This window comes from Hyaena hyaena, unplaced genomic scaffold, assembly GCF_003009895.1.
Source record: "Hyaena hyaena isolate Hyena2069 unplaced genomic scaffold, ASM300989v1 scaffold_256, whole genome shotgun sequence".
Classification (NCBI taxonomy): domain Eukaryota; kingdom Metazoa; phylum Chordata; class Mammalia; order Carnivora; family Hyaenidae; genus Hyaena; species Hyaena hyaena.
This window is the reverse complement of record NW_024080885.1, coordinates 1,375,467-1,384,419: the sequence shown is the minus strand read 5'-3', so window position 1 is coordinate 1,384,419 and position 8,953 is coordinate 1,375,467. Positions and strand designations below refer to the sequence as shown.

At 43.0% G+C, this 8,953-nt stretch overlaps 1 gene segment (V, D, J or C); it reads left to right on the top strand.

The window, feature by feature from the left end:
* Positions 1 to 1,282: 1,282 nt before the first annotated feature.
* On the top strand, positions 1,283 to 2,093 carry LOC120240458. The segment is given in 2 exon segments: positions 1,283 to 1,575; positions 1,667 to 2,093. Coding segments are annotated over 2 exon segments (465 nt in total).
* Positions 2,094 to 8,953: the final 6,860 nt, after the last annotated feature.

Here is an 8,953-nt window from a genome sequence, read left to right as displayed (position 1 = left end):
TAAGCCACCCAGGCGCCCCATAGTTAACCATCAATTTTTGAGCTTTGTTCTAAACAGCCTCCCCACGTGGAAAGTCTATTTTTCAGCTCCTTCACAGAGGGCTTTTCCTTTTGTCTTTATCATCTGCTCTTTCACAGGATAACTGTGTCAGGAGGAGTGTATAACACCATCCCTTCCTTTTCTCTCTCTAAAAGTATTTTTTTAATGTTTATTTATTTATTTATTTATTTATTTCTAGGAGAGAGAGAGAGAGAGACACAACATGAGAGGGGAGGGTCAGAGAGAGAGGGAGTCACAGACCGAAACAGGCTCCAGGCTCTGAGCTGGCAGTCAGCACAGAGCCCGACGTGGGGCTCGAACCCACGAACCGCGAGATCATGACGTAAGCGAAAGTCGGACGCTTAACCGACTAAGCCACCCAGGAGCCCCATCTGTCTCTAAAAGTATTTAAAGGCTGGGTTCCAGTTCGTTTTGTATGAATCTTTAATTAAAGGTCATTATGGGGAGGGGTCTCCACAGGCCCAACCTAGAAAACAAAACTGTGTTATTTTTCAGTCAAAGAGGTTTACATAGAGGCTGGCTCTAATTTACTTCTGAAGAGAGCAAGGTTCTCTTTCTCTGATTTCTCTCTTTCTCTTGCCTTGTTCTTTTCTCCTATTTTGCCTTTTCTTATTTCTCATTTTTCTTTTTCTTTCCCTTTTCACCCAAAGCTATGCTTTTCCTTCTCTTTTCTATTTATTTTCCCATCCTATTAAAAAATTCTATTTCCCTTCTGTCTTTTATGTGATCTAAATCGAGCACAAACTGTTGGAATCTTGATTCACTCAACATGTATATTTTTCCCACTTGGATTCACAGACTCCTGTTTCTTCTCCTTGAACAGCAAATTCTCCCTTTGCGGCTCATGGAAAGTGTGAACATCCAGAGGTCTGGTCCTTTGATGATAAGACCTAGAAGCTCCAGCTACTTGCGGATAAAATTACCAGGCTCTGGGGCGCCTGGGTGGCTCAATCGATTAAGCGTCCCACTTCGGCTCAGGTCATGATCTCGTGGTTCATGGGTTTGAGTCTTGTTTCGGGCCCTGTGCCGACAGCTCAGAACCTGCAACCCGCTTCAGATTCTGTGTCCCCCTCTCTCTGTTCCTCTCCAGCCTGTCTCTGTCCCTCCCCAGCTTGTGCTCTGTCCTTCTCTCTCTCTCAAAAAGAAATAAACATTACACTTTCTTTTGAAATTACCCGGCTCTGTGTGTGGGCACTAGGGGGCATTGCAGCATGAGGCTTGTTCCGGGTGCAAGAGAAGCAGCAGTCTGGCTCCCCTACTGAGCTTTGTAGAGTCGGGGCCAGGAGCTTGCTCAACAGAAAGACACTGGTGCCAGGAAGCAACAGGTTCCCCAAAGAAGAGCCATCTATTAAAACTCTGTGCTGACAAAAGGGTGCTGATCCCTCTTCAAAAGCCTGTTCTCTGGGCTGGGACTTAATCTCTGGCTGAGGAGGGCTGGAAAGGAGCCCCCAGCCAGCGCAGCTTAAACCATGGCTTCTGCGTGCATCTCGATGCTTGCGATGGTCTTCGCACTGAGTGAGTAATTTGCCTTCCCCATTTTCCACTTGTATTACTCCCTTACGTGCTTTTCAGAAGCTTCACTCATGGAGTGTGGATTCATTTACAGGTGGGCTGAGAGCTCAGTCGGTGTCTCAGCCCGATCAGGTCACTGTTGCCGAAGGGGATCCAGTGACTGTGAAATGCAACTATTCGGTTTCCAGAAGCCCCTATCTCTTTTGGTACGTCCAACATCGCAACCAAGGTCTCCAGTTCCTCCTGAAATACATCACAGGGGACAACCTGGTCAAAGGCTACTACGGTTTTGAGGCTGAATTTAATAAGAGCCAAACCTCTTTCCACCTGAAGAAACCAACTGTCCTTGGGAGTGACTCTGCTGTGTATTTCTGTGCCGTGACAGACACAGTGGTGGGGACTGCAGGGGGAGCTGGGCACAAACCCCTGAGGACCACAGTGAAACTGTTTTCCCGAAGCTCATATGGCTCTCCACAGAAGGTGGTGAGGTTCCAGGATTGTCTCCCATCATAACTGACAATTTCAAGCCACAGAATTTGTTCATTGGATAAATATTTATGAATCCTTATGTGCTCGGTACTGTGCTGAGAACCGATGACAAATAAGCAAAAGAAGCTCTTCTTGATTTCTATGTGCCCGGTGTGATCCCAAACATTTATGAGCCCAGTGTAATTCTTGCAACTGTTAGCATGAGCTTTACTTTGCAGATGAAGGGACCAAGGCACAGAGAATTTAAATTCTCAGTCAAGTCACAAAACTGAAAGGACAAGTTGCAACCCAGGCAGTCTGTCTCTCAGGTGCCTGGTCTGACCTCTGCCCTGCTCTGCTAGCCCTGAGGCTCCCTGAGGGCATGAGACTGATTTCAGCGATGGGGCAACCCCAATACCCAGGATGGTTCCTGCCCAAAAGAGTGCTGTTGGCTGTAGAGTGAACCAACCAACAACTTAGAACAGTTTGGCAAGTGCCAAGATAGAGGACTGCACAAAATGTGATATGCGATGAGGAAGGGGGCAGGTAGTTCGGCTGTGAAGGAAGGAGAGAGTGAAGCCATGGTGTGAGGAGAATTTGAATCAAGGGAGAATTTAAACATGTAGCTTAAACATGTAGGCTGCTTTCAGCTTCTCTGCTCACATCTTATATATGCCCTTGAGGGACTTGACTTGATGCTTCTCTCTCTCTCTTTTCAAGCTTATTTATTTATTTTGAGAGAGAAAGAGCAAACAGGGGAGGGGCAGAGAGAGAGGGAGAGAGAGAGTCCCAAGCAGGCTCTGTGCTGTCAGCATGGAGCCTGATTCAGGGATTGATCTCACAAGCCATGAGATCAGGACCTGAGCTGAGATCAAGAGTCGGTCCCTTAACTGACTGAGCCACCCAGGTGTTCCTCTCTCTCTCTCTTTCTTTCTCTAATTTAGAATATCCTAGGAAGGGCTCTGGTTGACTCTGTGAGTCAAGCGCTCTTCCCTGAACTAACCAGCGCTGGCTGTGGGTGTGGGCTGCTGGGATTAGCCCAACTTGGCTTGCACATTTGACCAGTTAAAGATGGCTGGAGGGATGAGTCTGTAAGAGGTTAGCATTGATGCTTTGAATCTCCTTGGAAAAGGAGAATGTCCCCAAAGAAATTAATTTTTACATAAGGGCTCACATTTATTTCTCCCAAATGCATAGCTAATAGTAGGAACACCACTTTTTGAAAAATTTGTTTTTGCCCCATATATGATATTTGAAATAGTACATATATAGTATACTAAATTCTCATATAAACCTGGATCTGTTTTTGAACTCTTTATTCTTGAAGTTCTGTGCTGGAATGTGCTGCTTCAAGGAGAGTCACCCTTCAGCCTCTGGCTTACACCTCATGATCTACTCCTCTTCATTTTTCTATCCCTAACTCCATCACATATCTTGAAGGGCTTTACACATAGGGATGTAAACACATCGGTCCACATGTGTACATTCTCTGTGAACTCCTTGGGCCTAGAGTTGTGTACACTTGTGGGATATCTGTTGCTGGGAAGATGGACCTTGGAAGAGGTCACAGATCTTGAAAATGGATCTGGGGACAATGAGTGCAGGGAATTCTGGGATCCTGGGTACCCAGAGAATAGTTGGAAGAGTCGCTTAGACTCCAGAGGGCCATGATCCCTTGGCCCTATGGACTTCTCACAAGGAGTAGGGTGGGAATAGCTGGATGATGGCCACGATGGAACCTTCAGAGAGCGGGACTCAGAGCAGGGCCATTACTTGCTCATGTTTCAGGATGGTTGTGTTATGTATTGTTATTACCCTACCTACATCATGTTTGTAAAATTATGGTCCCTATTTTAGGTTTAAATATATTGCCTTACCTCTAGTCTTCAACCCTCATCCCTGTTTTGCTCCAAAGGGAGTTCATATCCAGAAAGCTATTCTCAGCACACTATACCATCAACTTGGTTCCTCGGTCTATTGCTGTCTTTGATACTTTTAAGTAGACTTTGTGCAAGCCCTTCAAGGGAAAGAAGGATGTTTACACAATTACAATTCATTCATTCATTTACCTGTACATTCAACAATTATTTGTTGCATGCCCACTAAGTTCCAGGCATTGTTCTAGGCATTGGGAATACAGTGGTGAACAAAAATGTCCCCTCCAGTCATTGCCCAGACTTGAAAACCGTTGATGCCATTTCCTTACCCAAATGGAACAATTTCTTAATTGAAAACACAAAACTCTCAAGAATACTTCCTTTTCAGGAAGATTCTCTAACGTCAGAGCAGCCATCAGATGTTTGTTTTTCTCATGTGGTGTGATAGGAGCAGAGTCATGGAGGGAAAGGTAATCTATATTTTCGCCATTGTAGAGATGGCAGTGAGGGGCGACTGAGTTTCCTTAGAAGTTCTGTTTTGTCATTTGGCCCTGGTAATTGGCCTGTTTTACTTATAGGAGGAAAATTAGCCTGCTATTTTTCCCCCCTACACCTACTGGAAAATATTCCTTAACCAGGTAACCTTTAGGTAAAATTAGTAATTCAATAGACTTTCTCCTCATAATGTGGTAGAGACCCTCCCTAAAGAATATGACAGTGACCTTCTCTGAACAAAGGAAGGCAACATGCAACGTGGCCCAATCAACTCCTATACACGTATGCATAACTGTGACACAACTCTGTAACTTGGACTGTGTCCAATCAGGCTATATATGTCACCATAAATGGGAGACAAAGAAGAAAAAATTGCATAAAAGTTTACTATACCCTGCGATGTTCGGGGCTTGGACTTTTTGGGGTCTTTGCCCACTGAGTCCAGGTAGGCACGAATAAAGCTGCTTCCTGGTAAGAAGAGCCTCGGCATCCTGTCTCTCAATGACAGAGTCCTGCTACAATAATGTTCCTTTTTTGCCCCCTCTTTTTATCTCACTGCAAGAACTCTGTGGAAAGAGGACTAACTTAAACATTAGGAAGCATAGGTTGTATTTTCTGATTGGATAAGCCATTTATACTCCATGGGCTTTGTCTCCTAATTCATAAAATTGAGATAATTGAAAGGATTGTTGTGAGGACTGTTGTGCATTTAAAATATATATCTTAGACCCCAATAAAAGTGGATGTTGAGAGTGGCATAGCCATCAGATACTTAGGTCACTACTATATAGATTGTCCCCCCCAAATTCATACGTTGAAACCTAATCCTCAGTGTAATTGTATTAGGAAGTGGGGCACTTGGGGGTGATTCAGTCATGAGGATGGGGCCCTTATGAATGAGATTGGTGCCCCTATTAGTGAGACCCTAGAGAGTATCATCACCTCTTTCTACAAGTCAGGACATAGTGAGAAGATGGCTATCTGTGAACCAGAAAGTGGGTCCTCACCAGATACTGAATCTGCTGTCAGATTCAGATACTGATTTTGGATTTCCCAATCTTCAGAATTGTGAAAAATTGTGGAAAATAAATGTTTGCTGTTTAAGCTACCCAGTTATGCTATTTTTGTTATAGCAGCCCAAACAGATCAAGATAGTCACCAACACTGTGGAGCTCCTATAGCTGCCCTGAGCTGCTCATATTTGGACTGTAACACGAGAAAGAAATAAACCTGTATGTTGCTTTACTTTGGCCTTTGTCACCTCAGTTGGGCCTGTATTCTAATTCTGTCTTCTGTGCCTGAAAACTTGCTTTCGGAAAAGGAGCTGATATTATCTATTTACATTGTGATTAAATTGCATTTAAGTAACATTTTTGTTTTTTATTTATTTTAGAGAGAGAGAGTACACAAAAGCGGAGGGGGTGAGGCAGGAAAGAGCAGAGAGCACACGCATGAGAGAGAATCTTAAGCAGGTTCCACACTCAGCTGGGGGCCTGATGCAGTGCTTGATTCCAGGACCCTGGGATCATAACTTGAGCTGAATTCAAGACTTGGATGCTTAACTGACCGAGTCACCGAGACACCCCAAACACCATTTTTATTTTTACTATACGTGGACTCACAGCTTTTATCTTTGAAATACAAGTTTAAGTTTTATTTACTTATTTATTTATTTATTTATCTATCAGAGAGAGAGAGCACGAGTGAGTGAGTGGCAGAGAGAGAGAGGGAGAGAGAGAGAGTTTGGAGCCTAGAGTGTGGCCCGAACTCACCGGATATGGGGCTTGAGCTCATGTGATGTGGGGCTGGAACTCACCTGATGTGGGGCTCAGACTCACAAACTATGAGATCATGACCTGAGCCAAAGTCAGATGCTTAACCAACTGAGCCACCCAGGCACCCAATTCTAAGCATTTTAGAGATGGTAGGGATAGAGAAACACTTTGGGGGCAGAAAAGTTGTCCTGGTTTTCCTGGAAACGCTAGAGGTAGACAGCCATCAGCTCTTTTGGCATAAGAACTTGCTCCTGCCTGGTGCGAAGGGATACCTCTCTCCCTGAGGGCATCACCCTCCATGGAGCCATCTTGTACTCCATTCAGTCCTCTGTCCTCTGATCTTTTTCTATTTACACAGTCACTTTCACTGGGTTCTCTGCGAAAATTCAGAAGCTCTTCAATTAAACGGTACAAAGCATAGCTCTTTATCTTCCTTCTTTGCCGAAGAAAAACGAAACAAAACAAAAAAGACAAAATCACTTCTTGTTTTTGTTTCTATATCAAACAACGGCACCACTATCTACTCAGTCTACCTATCTGCCATTCACTGTCTTGTTTCCTGGTCTGTCCAGAAGCTGTTTCTTCTGCTCTTCCTGCATGGCCCAGTTTTTCCCAGGGTAATTCCTTCTCTTCCCTTAGGTGTGGAGGGGAGCCCTCCTGGAACCCCACACTAAAGCACTTTCACTTTCCATATGATCCGAGAGTGTCCTGCTTTCCCTCTCAGGAGCTTATCATTAGGACTGTTGCTGCTTGTAAGGTTTTCTTCCATCTCATTAGATCACTGGTTCTTTCACATGATTGAGTGTCCAGTGCCTGACCCAACCTGGGACTACACAAATTTGTTTGATTGAGTAAATAGATACTTAACAAGAGTTAAGTATTGAAATATTTTTACTCTTTAATCCATGAAAATCCCTGTTGTAGAATGTAGCTAAAAGAAATGACTGGAAGTTTAGGTAAAGACTTATATGCAAGGTATTTATCATAGTATTCTTTCTAAAATCCAAATATTTAATATTAGGAAAATTGATAGATATATTATAGTACATCTCTATCATGGAATACTTTGAGATAGTTAAGGTTGAAATGCTATGTATATTTTGACAAGCAAAAATGTTTGGGGGAAAAGGATTAACTTAAAAAAAAAACCGTAGGGTACTTGAGTGTGTGTGTGTGTGTGTGTGTGTGTGCATGCACATGAAATCCAATTCTGTTAAAAATATTTATGCATCGACAAAAGACTGAAAAGAAGTATACCCAGATATTATCAATGATGTTTCTGGGGCATGACATTGTTGTTATTTTTTTATGCTTTTCTATGTTTTCCAGGTTCTATATTTAGAACTCATTGTTTTAATAACCTGAAAAACTCACTTTAAAAAATTTTAAATATTCCTCTGGTTGGTAGCTCTTCCTAGCTTAACCTCAGAAACTTTCCAAAATTTGCTTTAATAATGGTTTTAATTTTTTTCTTTTACTTTTAAGCTTTATGTATTTATTTTTAGAGAGAGGGAAATAGCATGTGCATGCACACACGTGAGTGGGGTAGGCACAGAAAGAGAAGGAGAGAATCCCAAGCAGGCTCTGCACTATCAGCATGGAGCCCAACACAGGGCTCCAACCCATGAATCATGATTTTGTGACCTGAGCCAAAATCAAGAGTCAGACTCTTAACTGACTGAGCCACACAGGCGCCACTGACCTTACTTCTTTTCTAAATAGGTATTCCATCTACATGGTCTAAAATTCAAAAAGTATAAAGGGGAAGAGGCTGTAGTGTCTTCATCCTATTATTGTCTCTGTTTTGCTCAATCATACAAAATGAAGCAATCTACGGCATTTATACTAGTGTGGTTTAGCTTGCTGGTGCCCTTCTATTCTTACATACACACAGACGCACACATACATGCATTATGCACACACCGCTACATACCCTTCCATGAACACTGCAAACAACATGGATGACAGCCTTCTCAGCTTTTTAAAAATTTAGCCTCAGTGTCAAATTATTATCTATTGGCACACAACTTGTGCACCCTTCTTTGGCCACTTCCAAACGTTTACGAGAGGGTTTCCATGTCTCCTCTGAGTGTAAATCTCTCCCTCTGTTTCCTGCTCCCTCTCTCTCTTCTTTGTCCCGCTCCCTTGGTCTGGGTCACATGGCAAGGAGAATACAGATGATGGTAGAGGAGGGGACGGGGAGAGTTTTAAAATTCTCATTGGTATGATAGACCATTTTTACAATCTATAAAGCGGAAACAGTATGTGAGTCGTTACCACTTTTCAGAATTGGGTCCTTTTGGGGCCTAAGGGAGACGAATAATGGCAAAGTTCCTGGGAATCCTGCTAGTGCAGCTGTGTCTTCATCAAGACTGTGCATACGTTGTTATTATTGCTATTGTTATTAGTATTATTTTGGTGGGAAGGTGTCTCTTATTTTGGCAATGGGGAAAACAATATTGAATGATATTTTCCAATGACCTTGATAAACCATGGAATGGGAGACTGTTTCCAGCTAGCTTATCTTAGGGAAGTAATATTATGGGAAATAATTGTTTTGGTGGGGAAGCATATTATGGGAAAACAAAAGTTATAGAGCATTAAAGACCATAAACTCATCTCTTTGGGCTGATATCTTTCTAAACAGGAGTGAGGGTAACAATCCGAACCAGGCTCCAGCCTCTGAGGTAACAGCACAGATGCGGGGCTAAAATTCAGTAACCATGAGATCATGACCTGAGCCAGCATCAGACACTTAACTGACTA